The following is a 24688-nucleotide window of genomic DNA, read 5'->3' as shown; positions in this document are numbered from 1 at the left end:
AAAGAGACATTTCTGAGACGTTTGGGAGACATTCGTTGGACTTTCCGGGTTTGAATTTGTATCAGCCCAAGTGTCTAATGAGGCTGGGATAGGCCGAAATGTTCATAACACTTTATTGATACCGATTCGAACACGGGAAGTTTAACGAATTTGTCCTCCTAGGCCATATATTTGGCCATTTAATTCAATAAAGCGATAGCAGCTTTCGCTAAAAGATCTTTGACATTTACTTGAATAAGTAAATAGAATAATTTACTTATTCTGTCTGTCCGTAACGAAAACCCCAACGCTGGCATAACATCATATCTCTGTTGTTATTAGTAAAAAACAACCAAGGTGACTACTAAAAGCGCACTACACCTTAGCTTCGTTATTAATGAACGTATGGTGATATATCAGACATCACATGGCAGTATGGATGATAATAGACACACTATAAGGTAAATTTGCCATATTGGCCTAAAGAATAGAAGACTCTTACTGAGTACAAAATGAACAACTGATCGAATGCTAACATGCGAAATAGCAAATGAAAGGGGAGAATATAACAAATATATTAAGATAGACAAAACAAACAAGGCGACTACCAAAAGGGCCCTACACAGCATCTTCGTTATTAATGAACGTATAGCGACGTACGAGATATCAGAGGACGCTATGGATAAAAATATATTTAATGTAAGACACATTTTGATTTATCGACTTAAAGAAGGCCTCAGGCTGAGTACAAAAGAAACAACTGATCGAATCCTAACATGCGACATAGCAAATAAAAGGGGAGGATATAACGAATATATTAAGATATAAAAAAACAAGGCGACTACCAAAAAGGCACTACACAATATCTTCATTATTCATGAACGTATATATGTAACGTATAGTGTATAAATAAATGGACACTAAATAGAAAAAAGAATGGAATAACCACATAAGCATAATGGGAGAGACACGTGTAGTCAAAATAGCAAGAGATAAATCATTAATCGGTAGAAGTATCGGCCGACAGCGCAAAAGATGGAGTGACAACCTTCCATAGAGGTATTGAACAAGCAGGATTGCTTATAAAGAGGAAGAAGAATAACAAGATAAAATATAACTTTGATACGCCGAAATTTATTGGGACACCCTGTATATTTCAAAATAATTTTAAAATGTAGCTTTTATCAACTTACAAACTAATTTAAATTTTTTTTAATTTTTTTACTCTTTCGCTGTAATCTTCCGTTCCATTAATGGTGATTCACCCTGTATACAAGAAAAAATTTTTATGTATGTAATTGTTGTTATTACTTACATGAAAATAAAATTAAAGCTGCACTTGTTTTTTTTTTTAGTTACTTCGTATTTAAAGCGTTAATAAATATGTAATGTTAAACAATAGTAAAATTTAACTATTTTTATTAGACCTATAATAATTACATACCTATATCTGTCAATTAAAAAAATAATTATTTATAATGCATTATTTTGTATTCAACTATACATATCCTTTTATTGGTGAAATTAATTAACTACAACTACAGTGTTGAATACGGCTCTGATTAGAATGATCGATATGTATCGACAATCTAATAGCAACACGTGCCTGAGAGTTTTGGCAACACTGATCTCCATAAGCGCAATGTTATTTTCTTAACTTGAAACAAAGTATAGTATACCGTTTTGTGCGTCTTAAAACGTTTTATTTTGCATTTTTAATATTCATTCATAATATTAAAATAAATCTGCATAGAATATTTTTGTTGTGGCAAACCAAAAGCATTTTAGTAGAACATCATACATTCTAGAATCCCAATGCGTTACAATCGGGTCACATTCTAGTATTTAATATTTAGACAAAACAAAAACTTACTTTATGCCTTTCCAGATTTATTTTGCCTCCAAATAAAGAGTTACAAATATCGCATTTAAAACAGATATCTTCTTTATCTACATGCATTCTCGATAAATGCTTTTTTAAACGAGATAAAAAATATGTACTGTAAGTACATTTATCGCAAGTATGAAGTTTATCAGACTCCACTGGATGCTTAAATAGTCTGTGACTTTTTAAGGAATTGGGAAATGTAGTTGTAAAATTACATTGATCACAGTTATAATATTGTTTATCCTCTTTACTCTTATGGACATTTAAGTGAAGTTTGAAATTCCTCATTAAGGCTGTTTTATATTCACAAAGCTTGCATTTTAAAATACGGTCAGCCTAAAACAAAATAACAAATAAAATTAATCAAGTGTTGAACTAATGAAATGCTTTTAATAATATAAAGGTTTATTCATAATGAGTTTTAAATTAATAGCACCAGTGATCAAGTTTTCTCTGTAAGTATTCACAAATTGGCAGGTTACCAAAACCAGTTAAAAACCTCTGTGGCATTCATTGGCCTAACAGCCGCATATATCACGGTCTGGAAAGATGGCCTAATCTATAAGTTCCTCAAAATAATCCCCTGAAAAGCTACCACTCGACTCTTATCAGCATATCATGCTGGACAGTAAAAACCTTCCTGTACAGACAGGAAATACAGTAACCAAACAGAGAACACTAAACAATGGTCTCTCCCAGAGCTCAGAACTCACACTGCTACTATTTGGTATGTATATAGCTGATATGTCCAGCCAACTGGGCACTTACAACTCAAAACTCTTCGATCCAAAACTCCGAGGATATCCTAACAAATGATCTTGAAAGGCTGATTAAATACTTTGAAATAAAACCGAGGTTTGCTGCTCCCACGTAAACACAAATGATTTACACACAACTTAAGGTGTAATTTGAACAAACTGCTTACGCACAATTATAACCTCAAATGCCTAAGAATTACTCTGGATAGAACACTCTCGTTTAACAAATACCTGAAGAACACTACAGCAAAGCTAAACACTCGCAATAATTCTTGTACAGAAGCTGTGCGGGACAACATTGGAATAATCAGCAGATACACTTCGGTACTCAGATCTTGGACTTAATTATTCCACGCCTGAATAGTGTTCTCATACATCACTGAATAACGCTCACAAAAATTATAGATACACAGCTTAATACCACTATGCGTCTAATATCTGGAACGATTAATTCTACTAGATCTAACCGTTGCTAATAGTTGGATTCTCTACAAGAATTCAGCTGAACATAGAAATGGTGCGAAACCTAAAGTCACAGTCTCAGTTGAGCACAACTGGCAGAAGCATTATGCCTTCAGCAAGTGAAATTGAAGAGGCGCTACAACTAAAGAAGAAAAAGAGCCCAGCACAGGTCATGCCAGTAAAAGATGTTTGAATCGATGGAGTCTACCATAAGCCTGTATGGTCCGAAAAACAAATAAGGTACAAATTTCCACAGTGCAATGGCTATACACATGTGTTATGCGAAAAGTGTGGTGTAGCATTTTGCTTCAGTAAAACGAAGAACTGTTTCAAAAATTTTCATTGTTCCTAAAGTATTGTTAGTATATCCTTATTGCTGTTCAAATATGCTTATTGCTGCATAATGTTGTTCATAAAGAACGCTTATATTTTTCCAAAATAAAAAAAACAGCTGTTAGAATTATTTTTTCCCATAAAAATATCGAAAATCCAGTCTGTAAACTTTTATGGGTCAGATATATGGGTATAAGATGGGTCATGTCAAAAAAGCATTTTTGAGTGGTTCTTTGCCCCCGTTATCAATAGTGCTACGGAAAGTGTAAATCAAAAACAAAAACAAAACAAATTAGCTTATCAGTGTAATGATAAAAGTGGTCAACTAATTGACTAGCAGATAAAAAATGAATACATTACCTGCTTTTAATGGGCCAGGAATTAATTACAACCAATAAATGTTGTCAACAAATAATTTACTTACTATAGAGGATGTCCCACCCTGCAACACATAAATAGCACAACGCCAGTAACCTCAGAATATTGAAGTTTAACCAATTCCCACACAGTATGCAATAAATAATAGTCAACACCACCATAGAAGATCACCTACTAGCAATAAAGAATTCTTAGGATTTGATGAGAGCGATCAAAATAAAGAAAATCCTTGGCAGGTAGTCAAAAAACCTTGAAAAGAAGAAAAGTGGATGTTACCAATAGACCATCAGATACAGTAACAAATAACAAATATAGTTCTCTAACACTCCCAGACCAAGAGAAAGAAGAATCCACTAAAACTAACGAAAACGCAAATAAAACATCAAAACCACCTCCAATATATACGTCTACGGAGTAATTAAATACAATGAAGTGATAAAACAAATGGATCTAATAGCAGAAAACACACAATATATCACAAAATCCTTAGCAGACAACACGGTAAAGATAAGTTGCGATACATCAGACACTTATAGGAAAATAATAAAATACATGAGGGACAAAAATGTAGTACACCACACTTAGCAATCTAAAGAAGAGCGTGCCTATAGAATAATCATCAAACACCTACACCATACGACGGACATCGATTAAATAAAAACTGAATTAGCAAAAAATGGACAGAAGGTTAGACACGCGATGAATTGCATAAGTAGAACAACGAAACAATCTTTAAACATATTCTTCGTCGACTTAGAACCAGCAGAAAACAACAAAGACATTTGCAAACTGACAAATCTTAAAAATAGAGCTATACAAGTGAAACCTCCAAAAATAACAAAAGGGATCACCCAATGCATGAGATGTCAGCAATATGGCCACTCAAGATCATACTGCAACAGACCATTTGTGTGCGTCAAATGTGGTGGAGAACACAATACGTCAGCCTGCAAAAAAAGTAAAGATGCCCCTGCTAGGTGTGCTCTATGTGATGGTGCCCATCCAGCTAACTACAAAGGATACCAATTCTATCATAACTTACTCAAGCCAAACAATGATAACAATCGTATGAATATTTAACGAAACGCTAACAATACAACAACTCTACAACGACAACTAGACCTACAATGCGTACAGCAACATCAGTGCCTCTAATCCATTACTCAAAACAATCGCAAGGCAGCTATGCTAATGCAGTAAGAAATGGTACTGCACAACAATCAAACACTAATGACATGATGAACAAATTCTTAGGGGAATTCAAAAACATGTTCCAACAATTACTACAATAAAACAGCATGGTCCTAAACATGCTGACAACGTTTATATATAAAATTCAATAGCTTCATTAAAATAGCAGAATGGAATGCCAATGGACTTCCAAAGCACAAAAATGAGGTCGAGTTATTTCTACTACACAACGAAATTGACATTCTGTTAATAAGTGAAAGCCATTTCACAACTCAAACTTACTTCAAGATATCCCACTACACAACCTATTCCTCAAACCACCCAGACAATACAGCCCACGCTGGATCAGTGGATCAGCTTGCAAGCTACATTTATCAAAGTCAGTATGAGGTCTTACGAACTAACAGTCGCAGCAGTCTACTGTCCACCCCGATACAACTTAAAGAAAGAAGACTTCAAAAACTTCTTCGAAACTCTCGGACAAAAATTTATTGAGGGGGAGACTTCAACAGCAAACATATATTATTTGGGTCTCGTCTCACAACAACTAAAGGCAGAGAACTAGTAAGCTTAATACATGAAAACAACTACCACCCTTTGCCAACAGTCCCTTCTACATACTGGCCACGGATCCAAACAAAACACCTGATTTGCTGGATGTATTTATCACTCAGGGCATCTGTCCTGGTTACATGGAGGTCATGCCGAACTATGATCTCTCATCTGAACACTCCCTAATTATAGCAACCATCGGCAGCTGTATAGTCTACAAAACGGCCATACCAAGGATACACACTGGGAGAACTAACTGGGAAAAATACCGTAGCAAATTAGAAGAAGATATTAATCTACAAGTAAGCCTCAAAACAATAAGAGAGATTGACGAAACATTAAAGGCTTTAAACAAAACTCTTATAGAAGCCATACAAAATGCTACACCTGCAAACAATATAGGTAGCAAAGCCCAATACACCTCAGTTGAAATTAAAAAGTTGGTAGCTCAAAAAAGGAAAGCTAGGACCAAATGGCACCAAACCCATGCCCCAGCAGACAAGATTACATTAAACAGGCTAAGCAATCAACTAAAATCCAAACTTAAAGAGGCACAAGAACTGTCATTTACAAACTACATAACATATCTAAACCGATACGATAACTCAATATGGAAACCGATCAAAAACTCAAAAAACCCCAAGACTCCGGTACCTCCAATTAAAAACGAAGAGAGACCAACACCACAGTGAGCCAAAAGTGATGAAGAAAAAACACGGCTATTTGCCGAGCACCTAGCTCAAGTATTTACTTCCAACAACGACGCTCCAGATATTGAAATTGAAAGGTACATAAATTACATTCCAGAGAACGTACCGGTAATCAGACCACTAACCAAAAATGAAGTTCAACAAGAAATCCAATGTTTAAACATTAGAAAAGCTCCTGGGCTGGACAAAATAACACCCAAGATAATGAAGGAACTACCAGATAAAGGAATCATACTGATTACTCTCATCTTCAATGCTATTCTATGATTAAACTACTGGCCAAAGCTCTTTAAAACCGCTGAAATAATACTAATTCCAAAAGCAGGAAAAAATCCAAACGAGGTTTCATCATATAGGTCAATAGCCTACTACCAGTCGTATCCAAAATACTTGAAAGGTTACTGTTACAAAAAATTAACTCAGGCCCCAATACGGAGGAATGGATACCCACCTAACCCAACCACCAATTTTGCTTTCCAAAAAAACACTCGACAATACGGCAGGTTCATAGATTAGTACAAATAGATTAGTACACACCATAAATTCTGCAATGGAAAGCAAACACTACTGCACAGCTGCTTTTCTAGATGTTAGTCAAGCCTTTGAGAACAAGAGTGAATGAAAGTAATTCCAATAATTTTCCTATAAAATCTGGTGTTCCACAGGGCAGCGTTCTTGGACCAATATTATATGTGCTATACACAGCAGATCTACCCTCCACTAATGAAACCATCACTGGCACGTTTGCAGATGATGCTGTCATCCTTGCAGCCGACGAAAATCCAATTATAGCATCTAACATTCTACAGGTATAACTCAATGAAATCGAGACATGGTTTTACAAGTGGAGAATTAAAAGAAAGAAACAAAATCAGTCCAAGTGACTTTTACCTTGAGAAGAGACCCGTGTCCCCCGGTTTCACTTAACAATATCCAACTTCCCCAATTCTCTAGTACTAAATACCTAGGAATACATCTTGACTCAAAACTCACCTGGAAAGAACATATTCTTAAGAAGCGGAAACAAATTGACCTAAGAATGAAAGATCTAAACTGGTTAGTAGGCAGGAAATCGAAACTGAGCCTTGAAAACAAAATCCTTGTATACAAAACCGTCATAAAACCTATTTGGACGTATGGAATCCAACACTGGGGATGTGAGAGAAAGTCAAACACAGCCATAATTCAAAGATTCCAATTAAAAATACTCCGAACGATAGCTGATGCACCTTGGTATGTGTCAAACCTAACACTTCATGAAGACCTAAGAATCCCATTCGTACAGGATGTAATCACTAGGAACTGGTCAGCCGACCTGAAAAACGGTTAAAGTTGTCTTGTCACTGGAGAAGACCTCACCACGCCAATAGGTGCCCCTTGCTTTGCAGCCAGCAAATTAGCTTATAGAACTTTATTTATGTTTTGATTGCTAAAGATTGTGTCATAAAAAAAATTGTCAAAGAAAATAAGTGGTATAGATACTAATTGGATTTGACGTACTATTCACAAGAAGCTTCACTTTTATCCGATATCCCAGGGTACCTAATGTTGTTTATTTTTTAAAATAGAAGATATGTAAAACTTACCACTACTACTTCCTTATCTGGATGTTTTCTTATGATGTGGGTATCTCTAGCGGTCTTCAGTTTAAAAATTTTTGAACAAAATCGACATTTAAACTTATACATACAATATCGATTCACATGTTTGTAAACTTCTCGCAGGTTATAGGTTTTTTTATGACACGTCTTACATTCATATGGATTATCTTTTGTTACTTTTTTTTCGACTAGTAATACTCTTTTATGTTGTCCATGATTATAGTTTGGCCAGTATCTATTACATAATTCACAAAATACATCATTATCTAAAATTACAATAAAACAATGTTTATTACTCAAATGCGAACTTAAATGAATGAATGAATCATACTTTTGTCAATGTAATCTATTATATAAAAATGAATACATGTGCCACGCCATAACTTAAGAACGACTTTACCGATTTCATTCACCTTTTTTTAGATCTCTAAAACTGTGTAGAAGTTTTATGGAAAAAACCCAAATAGTATCTTATTTTTAATTAAAAGACGCTTTTAACTTTTCGCTCATTTAAATCTTAAATCGTTACATGCTCCCATGAGTGATTAGGTAATACTGAATTCAGTAATGGATAAGTTACAAATATTTGTTTTAGAAACAGCAATGAATTACAAAAGCAATTTGATCGTGTTGCAAAAACACTCGCATTTATTTGTCAGTTGGGGCGTCTTTACGTGCCGCCACAAATCAGATGATGTTAGGCATGCGTTTAGTTCATCCACAGCAGTTGATTGGGTAATACTTATTAAATAAGGAACAGTCTGAAAATAGAATCATGGCTCCACCAAAAATATTTTTAATTGTTACGAATATCTTTCAAATTTCTGTCCAGTCCCTGAAATGATCACTTGTGGGCCAATGTACATTCATCCCAAACGATTAATTTGCATACCTATAAAATGTTCGTCATTGCTCTATTTTGGACGATGTTGCAATCGGGTGTTTCAATAATTTGTAAGTATGTTTAATGATAATTTCAAAACAAAATTTGGAATTCCTCCGCCTTCCAATAAAGTTGCAGATATTTCAGATGAAGCCAACGCTATGGCCATTGCGATCTGATTCTTGCCAATAAAAATTTAACAGAATAAATTTTCATAGCTTTTTTTTGTTGTTGATTCAATTGTAGAACAATTGACTTACTCACTATCTATTTACACCAATCTATTTAATTATACCACCAACGACCGGTTTCGCATACTACAATTGTAGCATAACAAATTTCTTAGTATAAAATTTTCTAAGACGCCTCTGGCCCAAGTATAAATGTTTCCCAGATTCTATTTATTTGTGATGTAAAAAAAAATCCAGTTTGTATCTGCGACGAAAATATGGTTTTATTGATTTGTACGTGTTAGTTTTAAACTGGAAATGTTTCAATGTTATTTTTCGATATTGTTTGAAGGGTCTGACGAGAATGTTGGGTTAGCGGGAAAGGAAGACGGTAGGAGCCGGTAAGCCGGTATACAACATCGAGGGTGATAAAAATTCTAGTTTAATGTAGGCGGTAATGAGCAGACGTATTTAAGTTAGTCGGTCTAGAAGCCGGAAAATTGTGAAGAAAAAATGTTTTATACCCCAAGTAATGTGTGCAACAGCTCTGAGAAATATCCACATGTTCCAGTTTTTTTTGTAAGAAGCCCAGTCTGAAGTCTGTATCCAGTGCCGTCCATTTCATCCTCAATGTCCTAAGAAACAGCCGTTTCAGAATACTTTTCCCAGTGTAGAATTTGTTCGTGTGGCAGGTAGTTTAAATTCCAGTTCCCAACCTCAGAAATTTAGAGTAATTTAGTGCATTCCAGGTACCTTTTTGTGTTTAAATTTTAAAGAAAAAATAAACATTTTAATAATAATTGCTTTCACAAGGATTTGTACAGAATTTGTAATAATTAAAAATATATATATTAGGGCGTGGCCATAGCTGTCATAATTATTCTCAGTATTAAATTTAATGTTGACATATGACAGCTCGTTTTATTATTTTTGACATTAATTTGTTTTGGTTTTTTAAAGAAGGTTAACCTCTTTATAAATAGTTTCATTTTAAAGATATTTCTTTATTTGTAGTAATTTAATTCTTTCACAGTTTATAATCCAGTATTTTTTGTAAGTTTTGTAGCATCTCCCACTTGTAAACAGCATTTGTAAACGGATAATGACATGTAAGTTTTCTTAGTTATTTTTAGGATAAATCTTTTATAACTATTTGTATAGTATTTTTGTGCCATTTATATTTTGTAACTGTTTGTGTCGAGACAGTAATAAATGTTTAATTTACTTCTGTAAACCAATTTGTTTATTTCCTATTTTAGAAGGAAATTCTTCTCCTAACCCCTTTTGTGTTTCTTTTTTAGGAAGGAAGAGCTTTTTTCCTTCATGCAGCAGGAGGATCCCTCGAAGCGGCGTCCCATCTTAAATAGCTAGAGATCCTTCTTGTTGTTTTGTTACCCATTTGTCTAGGGAATTCATTGAAAAAAGGTAAGCTTTTTATAGGTTTTTAAGTAGTAAATGACGTCAGATTCGTTTCTTAATTGTTATTAATAAAGCCTCTGTGATTTTTTAAAAGAATTACGCTAACTCGGCTCCTATTGGTCGTAGAAAACTGTTTTTTTAATCTTTGTCTCAAAGCCAGCTACAATAATCTACAAATTAGAAATTTGTAGGGTACATAGAGGGTGCTGCAGCTCTAAATGTTTATAACTGCAATTTTACAACTTCATAAATAATTGTTTTAACGGGTTAAACATTTTTTTCATTATTTTCATTATTATAGTAGAATATGAAAATTTACGGCTTTAGGAAGAGAATGAAACAAGAATTAGCCCTCTACTATTGTTTTTGGCAATCCTATGAGCATTCAAAGTTGAAGGTCGTGGGATAAATTAATTAACATATCTAACGTATGAAGCTACAACGCTACAAGACGACACGCTACGCACCTCAATCTTAGCATAGTCTTGTATAAATCAGCGCGCTAAACACTTCAGTATTTTTGTGCAAACCTGACGACGCGGCTTTAAGAAGATTCTGTCCCCGAGTCAACCCCAGTGCACTGTGGAAGAAGAAGAAGTGTTAGATCAACATCACAGGTACCGTAATTTGATTGCATACACACACAGTATTTATATTAATTGATAAATTTACATATAACTTATTTTCGCATAAAATTAATACCAGCACCTAAATAAACATTTATGAGCGAGTGTTTCTCTTATAGAATTTACAGTCATTCAGCCACATTACATAAATTCCTGAATTACAGCGTAAAATCGCCCTTTTTCCCCCACAGCCTGGGCTATATGTCTTTATGTCAATCTATTAATACTGATATTTATTTGGTTAATGATATTCATTGCTAGACTTTGTTAGTCTTAGTACGGCTCTATCTATTAGTGATATTGCGATTTAAAATGACAGAAAAAGTGTTTTTAAGGCTTTCCGTACAATATTTTGAAAATTATCTTTTACACAAACTTTCTTCTGATAATAAAAGATACAACAAAAAAAAGAATTATCTAATTTGGTGCAGTCGTTCTGAAGTGATGCCTGCCCGTAAAAACATTTTGGTGAATCATTTTTATTAATATAGATAAAAAAGTTTGAGTTTACCGAAAGTACAAGCTGAATATAGCCGCAAATGTCAAAAATATTTCGGTTTGGCAGTGTTGGCATGTTTTTACAATGCATATGTTGTATGCTTCAAATATAAAGAGATAAAGCTTTTAAAAAGTACATTTTGATTATAAATTCTGCAATTTTTAATTTATATGAAGAAATAACTAGTAAATATTGGTCTCTTTCAAGATTAATTGCAAACATCTGTTGTAATCTGGTAACTGCTGATTTGACGATTGCCGAATCTATCCCCTAATCTATCAAAGGGTAATTGCGAAAAAAATTCTAATAATTAACTGCAATTAATCCACAAAGAAACAAATATTTACTCATTGTTGTTTTATATAAATCAAAAATTGCAGAATTCATAACATAATATAAACAAAATGTACTTTTCTAAAGCTTTTATATTTGAAGCATACAGCATCTCCATTATCAAAACATGCCAACACTGCTATACCGAAATTTTTTGTTCCATGTTTGACATTTGCGGCTATATTCAGCTTGTACTTTCGGTAAACCATAGAAAAATATAAAATTAAATTTTAATATTAAATTAAAACCAAAGATAATCTTCCCTGTTGCCTGGGGCTTTAAAAACAAGATTTTTAAATGACACTCATGGCTTCATGTGGTTAACTTGCTGACTGCTTCTGATGTTGGTTTCACAGGATAATTTGCTTTCAGGTTGTATGGTGCACCATGAGGCTTTTAGAAAGTTCGGCCCAACAAGGAGGAACATGGAAAATTGATTAAGGTAAAAAAAAACTAGATTAGGTTTAACAATATAAATTAATTTTCAATTGAAATCCAGCTTAAATAAGCAAAAGACATTCTAAAGAATCTCTGTCAGTTGGCAACTCTGCTCTGTCTGTGACAGATACTGTCACTGACAGATATACTTTGTTGACTGAAGTGTGGCATAGAAATTTTATTTTTCACGGCATAGAACATAATGGATTCTGAATAAAGGAATTAGAATATTAAGTGAAAATGAAAATGGGAATTTAGATTATGAAAGAATATTTAGTAAATAGAAAATCGAAGAGTTAAGCGCTATTTTTATAATAGAAAAAGTAAAATAAAAGAGACAAGTCAATAAATGAATAAAATCGAAAGAAATTGAAATAAAATAATTATTTAAAGGAAAATAACAAACGTGTGACATTTATAACGTTACATCTGTACTAAGATAATTTTTTTTTTCTAATGTTACTTTTTGGAGCTTATGTCTAGTTAGAAGCTTATGTCTAGAAAGTTATTTGAATGCAAGCTATCGGCGCCGTACAGATTATTAGATGGTACAAAAGAATTTTATAAAATTAAACTAATATACAGTGTGATATAATGATACGATACAAAATTAAATAAAAATATTAAATATTGTTGTTACGCAACACTCCCCTCGCAGGGGGGTAAAAACACAAAAAAATCGATTAACCAAGAATCTGTACATCGTAGAAAAAAATATTTCAAATGAAAAATGTAGCTGAGATAATTTTAAACAAAAATGTTCATAAGCATTTTTTGTGTAGAATGAACCGTTTTCTCAAAAACAATGCTTCAACTGACCGTCGATTTTACATGTCAGTTACGTGCGCGAAATCAATGTTAATGTCAATAAAATTTCAGAAAAAGAGTTCAGCTTTCGTATGAAGTTTTTGTATTTTACCGCAAATAAACTCAGATTTTATACAGCTTTTAAATAAATAAAGGTGGCGCTATTTTTGCCATTTTTTATGATTATCACGAGATCAATACAATGCATCCCTTTAATTTACTTGCCACTCTGAGGTTTCGATTACTAGAGCCTAACCTTTAAAACCTATAGCATGAAATTTTAGTTTTGTATTTTGGTAACAAATCTGAGGCATTTGGAATATGCTTAAAAACGCTGGATTTAAACTTATACAAAAAACGATCTTAAACCTTTAAAAACTATTTTTTTTCAATTACACTAGTACATTTTTCTTTTATAGAACAAAACTTCTGCAATAAACTATTCTGCATAAAACATTAAATTTTGGATTTTTTAATCATATTTCAAATGCCTTATATTTGTTACCACAACTTAAAATTGAAATTTTATGTCATAGGTTTTAAAGATGATCTCTAAAAATGAAAATTTTACTACAACTGGTGAATGAAAGTGATCAATTTTATTGATCTCATGAGAATCGTAAAAAATGGCAAAAAATCGCGATACGTTAATTTATTAACACCTTTATAAAAACTCGGCGTTTTATTCTCGGCAAAACACAAAAACTGCATACAAAAACTGCACTCTTTGCCTTTAAAAAGCATCTTGATGTTTGCCGATAGGACATTTTAATCAAAAGATATCGAATTTTTACCGTCAAGCTAATGCAAATTTTATTGAATATTAATTTCGCGCGCGTAACTGACATGCAAAATCGACGGTCACTTCAAGCGTTGTTTATAAGAGAACGGTTCCTTCTACACAAAAAATGCTTATAAAAATTTTTGTTTAAAATTATCTCAGCTAAATTTTTTATTTGAATCATTTGTTTCTATAATGTACAGATTCTTGGTTAATTGATATTTTTGTGATTTTACCCCTCTGTGAGGGAGATTTTAGGGGAAAGCCCAGGGGTACAATTGGTAAACTTTTTTACATCTTTTTTGTGGTTCCAAAATTCAAGTTGTTCGTATGATTTTTAGGTGTCAACTCTCTGACGACTGAACTATTTTGGTTTATAATAAGAATAAACAATATAGTACTTACTGTTATTCGTAGTTTCTTTATACCTTTTCTGTAGAATACTATATTTTTTAATTTCTTCTGCATGATTATTTTTTTTGTGATTTTCAAGGTCTTCAAGATTTTCGGAAGTAAAGGCACAAAAACTACAAAATATTCCTATATCGCCATGTATATTTAAGTGATCATATATTTCTTCGCGATCAACTAATTCAATATTACATTTCTTACACACATATGGATCCCTTGCATATTTGTGTCTAATATGTATCATCTTCTCATGTAAATTATGATTTTTGGTTGGCCAAAATTCGTCACAAAGTTTGCATTTATGAAACGATTTTGGTTCATGAAACTTATTTCTATGGTCATAGAAATGGATACGACAGTAGGCCACAAAATTACACTCTACACATCGATAAATATCCTTGTCTTTAGAATGAACTTTCTCTATATGCTCCATAAAATTAGAAAATCCCAGTAGAATGTTATTGCATTTATAGCACCTGAAACTATTAAGAAGAACTTTAAAAAGAAATAATATGTTTATACATTGAAGACCTATAATCGGTTCACAATTTGTCGATAGCTCACTACAAGTTTTACCCTAATTAGAGAACTGAAATACAGAGACGATAGGTAATACGATATAATAGTAAAAACTAACTTGAAACTGACGGTTTAAGATGATTTCGACTAACCCACCTTGTATCTGAAGGAATACAATACAGCAGTCAACCTTATAATCCGATTACGAAGATATTTCGGTTACAGATGACCGACCAGTGTCGTAGAGTATATGATTGAAACATTTATTTGAACTAAATAAATATATTTTTTAAATTGTACTTATGTAAATTGTATTTTTGTTTTAATAAAACTTCTTTATTTTATTCAAAAATAAAAAGTTTCTCGCCATTTGTAAAAGATAAATTTATTTAATTAAGGGGAAAGGCGCCAAATGTCGCCTGGCAAAATTTTTAATGTGTTTTAAATGTATCCATTAATTTCGAATCCGGAGAAAACTAATAAATATTTTTGAAAAATTTAAACGCAGAATGAAAGATTACATTATTACTGAGGGCAGAAAGTCACTGAAAACTACAATGTTTATTTTAATATGTTATGTAACAGGGGTGAAAATAAAAGAGAAAATATAGTATAATTTTTAATTGAAGATATTGCATGCAAAAGAAACTTTTTTTTTTCTAATAAATATTTCATTCTGCCTTTAAATTTTTCAAAAATGCCTTTTTGTTTTCTCAGGATTTGAAAAAAAAAATGGATACATTTAAAACACATTGAACATTTTGACAGGCGATATTTTGGGCCTTTCCCCTTTAATACCTTACGATTACAACTACTATTACTTACCTTATATAATTACGATTAGAAAACTATTCAAATTCAAAATAAATAGGATCAACTTCGAAATCCGAGTCATCTTGAGGGTTAATAAATAGCGGTTGTGTCTCTATGGTCGCATTAATTATGTTATCAAGATCCCACATTTTTTGTTCTTCTTCTATTACATGTCTTACTGCATCTTTCCAGTTTTGTTCTGTAATATGTTGTAAAGACTCGTATAACAATTCACGTACAGCTTGTATTTTATATGACGTATTTTTTCTAGCCACATAACTTTTCATTTGTGCCCAAATGAGTTCAATTGGATTTATTTTGCAGTGGTAGGGTGGAAGTCTAAGGACTGTGATGTTTCGCATTTCCGACATTTTGTCAATTACGTATTTCTTGAACTTAGATTTGTGTTGCCGGGCAATTTTTAAAAGTTCTGCTTTTACCATTCCATCTTCGTAAGGCAGATACTTATTTCGCAACCAGTCAAGAATATCCTGTTGAAATATCCTATTGAATTTGGTGGTATGTGTTCAATCATCTGCTCAAAATACTCTTCGAAAACATCAGCTGTCATCTCCTCGTGATAGTCTTTTGTGCTTTTGGACTGAAACTCCAACCAACCATGCTTAACAAATCCTTTTTCACTGCCAATAAGAGAAATTATTAATCTACTGCCTTTACCAGAAGGAGGGGAGATACCAGTAGACCAACCTTCCATAAAGGGTTGCCTGGAGCTTAATATATTTTTATCTGACCAAATTTTTTTTAGAGTATGACCTGAGTTTACCCACGTTTCATCCAGGTAGAAGATTGGCCTTCCTTCAGCCCGGAATTTTCGTATGGATCTTAGATAATTTCTTCTCCAACATATTATCTCCTCTCGGTCAATCAAAAGTGATTTTCGGTCTGATTTCTCCCACCGGAAATTTAATTCTTTTAAAACTTGCCTCAATTTAGTTCGTCCGATATGAGGCAAATCCGAGTCGTCTCTAACTTCTTGTAAAATTTTTTTTAGGTTTGGTATTTCTTTTTTGAAAAAAAATCCATGAATTTTCCTTCGAATACCATTTTTAGCAAATTCATCAATTTCAATATGCTTTTTCCCTCTCTTTAAGTGTTCGTTTGTGTTTGGGTTAGCTATACCGTGTTTTTTTCTTTCTGATAGGAACTTATATATAGTTGACTCCCCTACGCCAGTCATGTTGGCACAACTTTCGACTATGTTGCGAACAGTGTTTGTGGGATTCTGAGAAACCAATGCATCCTGAACATTCAGGACAATAGTCTTCTCACTTGGTGAATAGACAGACTTACTGACTGTACGCAGCAGTACCGGTGTAAAACTTGATGATGTTGATGATGAAGCCATCACAAGCAATCCAACAAAACTAGCACGAGCGAAAGGTACGTATATGTTCGTAGGTATATGGAATAAAAAATCACTCCCGCACTGCATATAATTCGCAAAAGAAATATTCGAGACGCTAATTATTGCCGTAGACGCGGAAACACCGACGAGCCGTAAATTACATGCGATCAAAAACGTACTAAACAAAAAAATTGTTTTCGTTCGTAATAACTTCACCCTTTCAAGTTAAGTTTTGAATATAAACTGAACAGACGAGGCAAGTGGTCAAAGCCGGCATCTTTATACCCATTATATTATTAAAAATCTGGGGAATTCCATCCTAATTATCTTGCAACGAATAGTACCTTCGGATATGAATTCCAGGTTTTCTAGTAAAGTGATTAAACGCGAAGATTAGTATTGAAATATCCAAAGAGATAAGGTATTCTTATTTACAAAATTGTTAGTGGTTAAATTCTTATTTTTATTAATATAATATAATAACCAACATTAGCCGTGAAAGTTTTAATTGTTTTTTGCTAAATGTATTAGTATTAAAACATTATTAATATTGATAAACATTTTGGAAAGGAAAATAAATGTAAAACGCATTAATTTTAATGAATAAACATAAATGAATAAACATGTTGAGGCACATTTCGTGCTCTCAACAATTTGTAAACGGATTATAGGAGCAACAACGATACATGCCACAAAACTAAGTTTTTGAGAAAATTAACTATAAAGGTTTTAGTCAAATCCTGAAATACCAAATATGTAGGTGTGTAAATATGTGTAAAAATAATATCAATTGTACTAAGAGATATATTTCTTAATTTCTTAGAATATTTCACAAAAGTTTAAATTAAAACTAATTTTTTTCACAAAAAAAAAACAACAGATCGTCTGTTGACAAGGAAAAGCCATTAAGTACACGAATTATCGAAACACAGCTTTTTCCACTAACTACTTTAATTTGAGTGTATGTTTCGCTGGAAAAGGTCACTAACTACAATAATCTACCAATAACAGAGTTATGTACCTCTAAAATTCATTAAGTGATTTTTTCTTTTCCATTTACGGCAGACAAAAATCACTTGAACACTTAGTGAGATTAAACTGACAGGGCACCATTTCAATAAAGTCGATTTGCTCAAGTTTACAAGACGCAATGATTTGAATATTGTTTACAAAATCAGCGAATAATTTTTAACAGTGAAAGGACCTCAACGCCAAAAAGTTAAGTTGGCAACAAAACTGTTTTCACATATTGTTTCTAGGGCACTAACTAGATTGGAGTTTTTGGAAAAATTTGAGAATAACATCAATTAACTAGAATGGGCTGAAATGATAAAACAAATTAATGACTGGTTTGATATATTCAATTCAAAAATTCAACAAAAAGATACAAGACATCATATTAAAGCGTATGAAACATCTTTAAATGAGCAAAATATTATTCTAGATAAAATGAAAAATCTTGTGAAAAATATTCGTACATCCACTTCAAAGTCTTTACTGTCCTTTAAACATGGTATTATTGTTAACATTAAATCTTTGAAACTACTCTTTCTGGATTTTAAAAAAAGGTTTCAACATCAAGTATATAACAATATACAATTTAAATCAAGATTGCTTAGAAGGATTCTCCTCAGTAATACGCGCGATTAGAAGTTTATATGATTATCCATCTCCCTTGCAATTTAAATACTGTTTTCGTAATTTTATTATGGGCCGGAATGATGAAGTTATTTCATTATTAGCCAATGTAAGTAACTTACCAGAGACAACAAACATGTTGCTTCAAAAACATGAAAGCAGGAAGCTCTCTGAATTTAGATTGTTATGACATTTACATAGAAGATTCGGTGATGATAACCAAACCACTTTTTAGTCAATTGAATCTTTCAGTAACTTCAGAAAATGAAAACCATCAAAGATATTTGGAAATGTAAGAGTTGTATTGGGATGGACTCGAAAATTTAGCTGGTTTTATAGCTCTCAAGCTGCGACATGAAGAGAGTTTGGGCAATCCTACAAATAGTAACACTTCGTTCTCGTGGGTAAATCATCTCTCAGAAGGCGGTTTGGTAAAACATTCAGAAACATTACTTATGACGTGTCATGAACTAGAAAACATTTTTTGCCAATTCAATGGGGACACTATTAAAGTTGGCATCAAAAATTATCAAAAATCTTTATGGAAAGATCAGTTCAAGTTCAAACATCTGATGATGTAAAAAAACTATTTTTTGGATGTCGGATGTATTTTCGAATGCGAGTTTTGAATCAAGTCTAAAATACAAAAAAGAAAAATTGCAAAAATTGTTAAGTAAAATAAATCAAATATATTATTATGTAATATTGTTTTTGTAATTTTAATACTTTTTTGAAACTTGAGTTTTTTCATTATTTCTTCAGCCCCTTTTTTAATTGACACGGTTTTAGTGCTGTATTTTTCTGAATGTCTAGATACCTCTTACATTTTTGCCGTAAAAAAACTATGAGTTTTTTTAGTACAATACATATATTGAATTATTTTACTGGTATGATTATAATTCACCAAAGTATAAACTAAACATTGTAACACACGAACGACAATTTCAATTATTTAATAGCACGAAAATGTATAAAACTCTATGCTTTCCCTACAATTACACTATCCATACAATTTTGTCGTGCGGTGACGTCATGCGCGAGTTGGTTTCAAAGTTGTTCTCGAAGTTGCTTTATCTTGTTGTCGTAGTATCATGGCAAGTACCTAATACCACAGAATAATAAACAATCAGAATGCCCACTCTGCTTGTCAAGATAAGTCCGCGCATCTCCTTCGCGCAGACGGAATCAGCCTTGTTTTAAAGGGAACCAGTGCCGTTCAGTGAAATTTTATCTGTTGTGCATAGAAAAATTAACCCGGTTTAACTTATTTACGGCAACCATAGACTTAATATGCACTATTTTATTCGTACTTTTAGTTGAAGGATAGATTAAATTATTTCAAATTTACTAAATTATTAATCTCTAAAAATTTAAATTACAGTTCTGTCGTAGCTTGTCACAAATTTCTCAATTCGAGTCTATGTTTCCGTTTAAAATATGGCGATTGCGTGCTGACACACTTAAAAGGCGGCATCTGAGGGTGGACATTCTGATTGTTGTTTATTCTGTGGTAATACATAAAATTTACAAAAAATATATATTTATGTCTTTTATTGAAACTTATCCTATGTTCAGTTTCATTAGCACTAAAAACTTTTTATACGAAACGTATTTTTCTTCATAATAAAAAGTTTTAATTATTGAATTTGCCATTGTTGTTGTTGACTATACAAAAATGTGGAGAATTTAACAAAAATACTCAGTTCGATTTTATAGGGACGCACTGTAATGTACGAAAGACATAAAAATAGTAGATAACTGATTTGGGACCAAGAGGCAAAACTATCCATTAATAATTCAATATCAACCAACCGAATAAATAAACAAACAACTAATTTAAAACGGATCATAATATAGTTTGGGACGAGTAAATAAAACGAATTGTTATGAACTTACCCATCTTTGTCATGCAGAGACAAATGAAATAAGGCTATTGTAGGATTAAAAAACTTTAATCTACATGTAGCACATTCATATGGATTTAAGTGATTTAATGGTTTAGTTGTAATACGAATAAAATCTGCATGCAAGACATGTTTTTTGTAACAAGATTCCACATTACATTCTTTGCACAAATCTGTAACAAAAATATTGAAATTTATTCTTTAAGTTGGACATATTAGTTTCAGGTATAAAAAATTTATTATGTATTTCATAATAAATAAACTGACATTTAAACAATGCCAGCAAATTGTATAATGCAATCATTAGTCTTTACTTTTTCAAAAATAATGCCGACCGGAAAAAGAATTTGTAAAAAACTACTTCCTGGTTGGAATGGACTGTAAATTGTGCTGGTTAAGAACTTTTCTTGAATTGTAGAATAACGAGACTTTGATTTCGTTGAACAATTGAGTCGCTTAGAAGTAGAGTGGCCCAACTAATTTTTTTGTATAATTCAGATGGGTAGTATGGTAGGTGGCATTTTATCATATCTTTCATTTTAAAGTGGCTCAACTAACATTCCACTGTATACCAAGAAATGGCGCGAGTTGTACAGTTAGGCTACATATGATTTAGTTATGGAAATGTGGCTAAGTGACAGTTGGGCCATTGTGCAGTATGATATTTTAGACATTCTCACTCTTGTGTTGTGTGTTTGTATCACTCTTGTCTAGCGTTCATTCGTTTTTTACTCAGCCTTTTATACGGTTTATGTTTGTGAAATCTTGTGTAACGGTGAGTAAACTATTGTATTTTATATTATTAGTGATAGTAAATATCTCGGTTCAAAATTTAAATTAGGATTCTAAATTTTTTTAAATTATAGCCATAAAATGAAGAAAAGGCTCGTTTTCTAAGCGATGTTGCAAAAAGTATAGGTTAATCTTTAACTTCAAGACAATTGATTCTTCTTAACGTGCCCTATCAAGTCCCCTTGACGTTGGCGATTAATATGGCGAAACTGTCTCTGTCTTGAGCTATTCTAGAGTTGCTCAGCTTTCCTCATTCCTGTCCACTCCTTGATATTCTTCAACCAAGAGGCCTGCTTTCTACCAATTCCTCTGCGTCCTTCGATTTTACCCATCATAATAAGTTGAAGAATATTATATCGGTCTCCCCTTACTACGTGTCCAAAATAGGCCATCTTTCTACATTTGATGTTATCAAGCAGCTCGCGAGCAGCATTTGCTCACTCAAGGACTGCCATATTTGTCAGCATAGCCGTCCATGGAATTTTTAGTATACGTCTGTGCAGCCACATTTCAAAGGCCTCCAGACGATTAATGATGGATATTTTTAATGTCCATGCTTCGACACCGTATAAGAGGACTGACCAAATGTAGCATTTAACCATGCGCTTTCGAAGTTGAAGTTGCAAGTTATCATTACAGAAGAATGACTTCATTTTTAAAAATGTCGTACGGGCTATCTCGATTCTACGTTTTATCTCTGGATCTGGATCTAGTTGTTCAGTAATATGGCAACTAAGATAATTAAAACTGGACACTCTTTGAATTATATGACCATCAACATATAATCGTGCATCTTGATGTGCTAAACACCATGTGTTTTGTTTTTGAACAGTTTATGTTTAGGCCAAACTCTCTTCCCACTGTATCAATGGCATTTAAAAGGCATTGTAATCCATTCATGTCATCACTTAAAATAACTGTATCGTCTGCATATCTGATTGTATTTATCAGAATTCCATTAACTTTCACACCCCATTCCAAATTATGCAGCGCTTCTTTAAATATTCTATCTGAATATAAATTAAATAACAGTGGTGATAGTATACAACCCTGTCTGACACCTCTTTGTATTTTACATATTTCTGTTGATTTTCCGTTTATGCGAGCTGTCGCTGTTTGACGCCAGTATAACTTTTCTATGAATCGTATGTCTTGACTATCAACTCCTTTATCTTTTAATATTGTAATTAAGTTGTGATGCTGTACTCGATCAAAGGCCTTTTCATAGTCAATAAATACAGCAAAAACGTCTTTCCTTTGATCTCGACATTTCTGCAGTAATACATTTAGTGCAAAGAGGGCGTCCCGAGTTCCCAGTCCATTTCTGAAGCCAAATTGTGTTTCATCCTGGTCTTCTTCACATTTATCTCTGATTCTACTGTGGATGATGCGTAGAAATATTTTCAAAGTGTGGCTCATAAGGCTTATCATTCTATAATCGCTACAGTTTTTCGGACGTTGTTTTTTTGGTAGTGTTATGAATTCGGACTTTAACCAATCTTCAGGGATATCACCAGTCGAATAAACATCATTGAAAAGCTTGACCAGTATTCCAATGTTTTTCTCATTTATAAGCTTTAACATCTCTGTCGGTATGTTATCAGGGCCAACGGCTTTCTTGTTCTTTGCTAACTTTATAGCATGCAGTATTTCCGATTTTAGTATTTCTGGTCCTTCACTTTCAACTAAAGACAATTGATTACCTGAATTAATTAATAGAGAATATTTGTGTTATAGTATAGAAATGCTGTTGTCGGATATATCCAGTACTCGTGAATCCAGCGAATTTGAAACAGATTCTTGCTCTGACATGAAAGAATCAGGTGATATGGTAACTATTTGCAAATCATTTTTCAAAAAAGCTCTACAAGTTTCAGATGGAAAACTCACCAGAACTTTAATAAACAAATCAAGAAATGGCAAATTAATCACTCCGCCACTGGATAAAAGAGGCAAACACCCCCCTAATAATAAGACAAGGGAAACGGATATTCAAAATATAAAAGATTTCATTAACAAATTTACTAAATATACATCCCACTATAGCAGCAACAAAAATCCTAGTCAAGAGTATCTGTCACCTGATTTAAATATCTCAAAATCTTTTGATTTGTATGTGCAAAAGTGAAGAACCAGAAGTGAAGGTATCCAAATTAGTCTTTTCGAAAAATTTTAATGAAGATTTTAATCTTCTTTCCGTTATCCTCTTACTGACACTTGCAAACGATGTGACGGTTATAATGTGAAAATAAAAAGCTATGTAGGTGTAGAAAAAATCAGAATGGCAACAGAAAAAGAGTTACACTTACGAAAGGCAGAAGCAGCCCGAAGTATAACGAAGGACGATGCAACCAAGGATAAAGATGCCACAACAGTAATTACATTTGATTTGATGAAAATTTTAGGTACTCCTAGTATTTCTACGGGAGTGGCTTATTACAAGAGACAGCTGTGAACGTATTATTTTGGCATCCAAAATCTAACGACAGGTCAGATACACATGTATGTATGGCATGAAGGCATAGCCTCACGTGGCACACAATAAATTGGTTCTTGCATTTTACACTACGTAAAAACGTATGTTAATACACCGGTTTTGAACTTGTACAGCGATCAATGAGGCCAGAATCGAAATATTAAACTGGCATCTACTTGTACATACATGAATGTCTCCAATACTTTCAGTGCCACAGTCATAGATGCGACTACCGACTAGATGGATCGACGACGTAAAAAGATTAGCTGGAAACTGTCTATAAGCGGCACAGTGAAGAGAACACTAGAAAGAACTGAGGGAGGCCTATGTCCAGCAGTGGACGCGATTGGTTGATTGATGATGATGATCCTTAGATCAATATTCGCATTTACCTAAGCGTGCCAGATAGAATACCAAATTTTAATAGCTAAAAATTATAGAAACTGTACTATAATAAAATTATAAAATTTTGACATTGTTTGCTTTACAATACAAATACAGATAAATAAATTCTTCTTCTTCTTTAAGTTCCATCTTTTATCGAAGGTTGGAAATCATCATGGCTATGCGGACTCTGTTGACTGTCGCTCTAAAAAGTTCTGCACTACTGCATTCAAACCATTCCCTTAAGTTCTTAAGTCAGGATATTCTTCGTCTTCCCACATTTCGCTTTCCTCGGATTTTTCCTTGCATAATAAGTTGTAATAATGCGTATTCTTGCCCCTCTCATCACATGTCGTAAGAACTCAAGTTTTCGTCTTTTGATAGTTAATATTATTTCCGCCTCATTTCCTATCCTTCTAGTTACTTCCACGTTTGAGATTCTTTGAATCCATGATATTCGTAGGATTCTTCTGTAACACCAAAATTCAAAGGCGGCCAACTTATTCAGATGGACTTGTTTTAGTATCCACGCTTCCAAGCCATAAAGAAGAGCAGAGAACACGTAACATCGAAGCAT

General features: G+C 33.1%; 1 protein-coding gene across 1 annotated transcript in view; it reads right to left on the bottom strand.

Moving 5' to 3' along the window:
* LOC140436538 (uncharacterized) overlaps positions 1 to 24688 on the bottom strand; it is a 55350-nt gene that overhangs the window by 18170 nt on the left and 12492 nt on the right. Inside the window, exons 3-6 of the mRNA XM_072525438.1 lie at positions 20452 to 20632; positions 14214 to 14701; positions 7838 to 8118; positions 1853 to 2203 (exon numbers count right to left, since the gene is read on the bottom strand). Coding sequence (XP_072381539.1) covers positions 1853 to 2203; positions 7838 to 8118; positions 14214 to 14701; positions 20452 to 20632 — 1301 coding nt within the window. The remainder of the gene's footprint in view (positions 1 to 1852; positions 2204 to 7837; positions 8119 to 14213; positions 14702 to 20451; positions 20633 to 24688) is intronic.

The sequence above is a fragment of the Diabrotica undecimpunctata genome, chromosome 1, assembly GCF_040954645.1.
Source record: "Diabrotica undecimpunctata isolate CICGRU chromosome 1, icDiaUnde3, whole genome shotgun sequence".
NCBI classification, from domain to species: Eukaryota; Metazoa; Arthropoda; class Insecta; order Coleoptera; family Chrysomelidae; genus Diabrotica; species Diabrotica undecimpunctata.
This window is presented reverse-complemented; position numbering and strand designations above follow the sequence as displayed.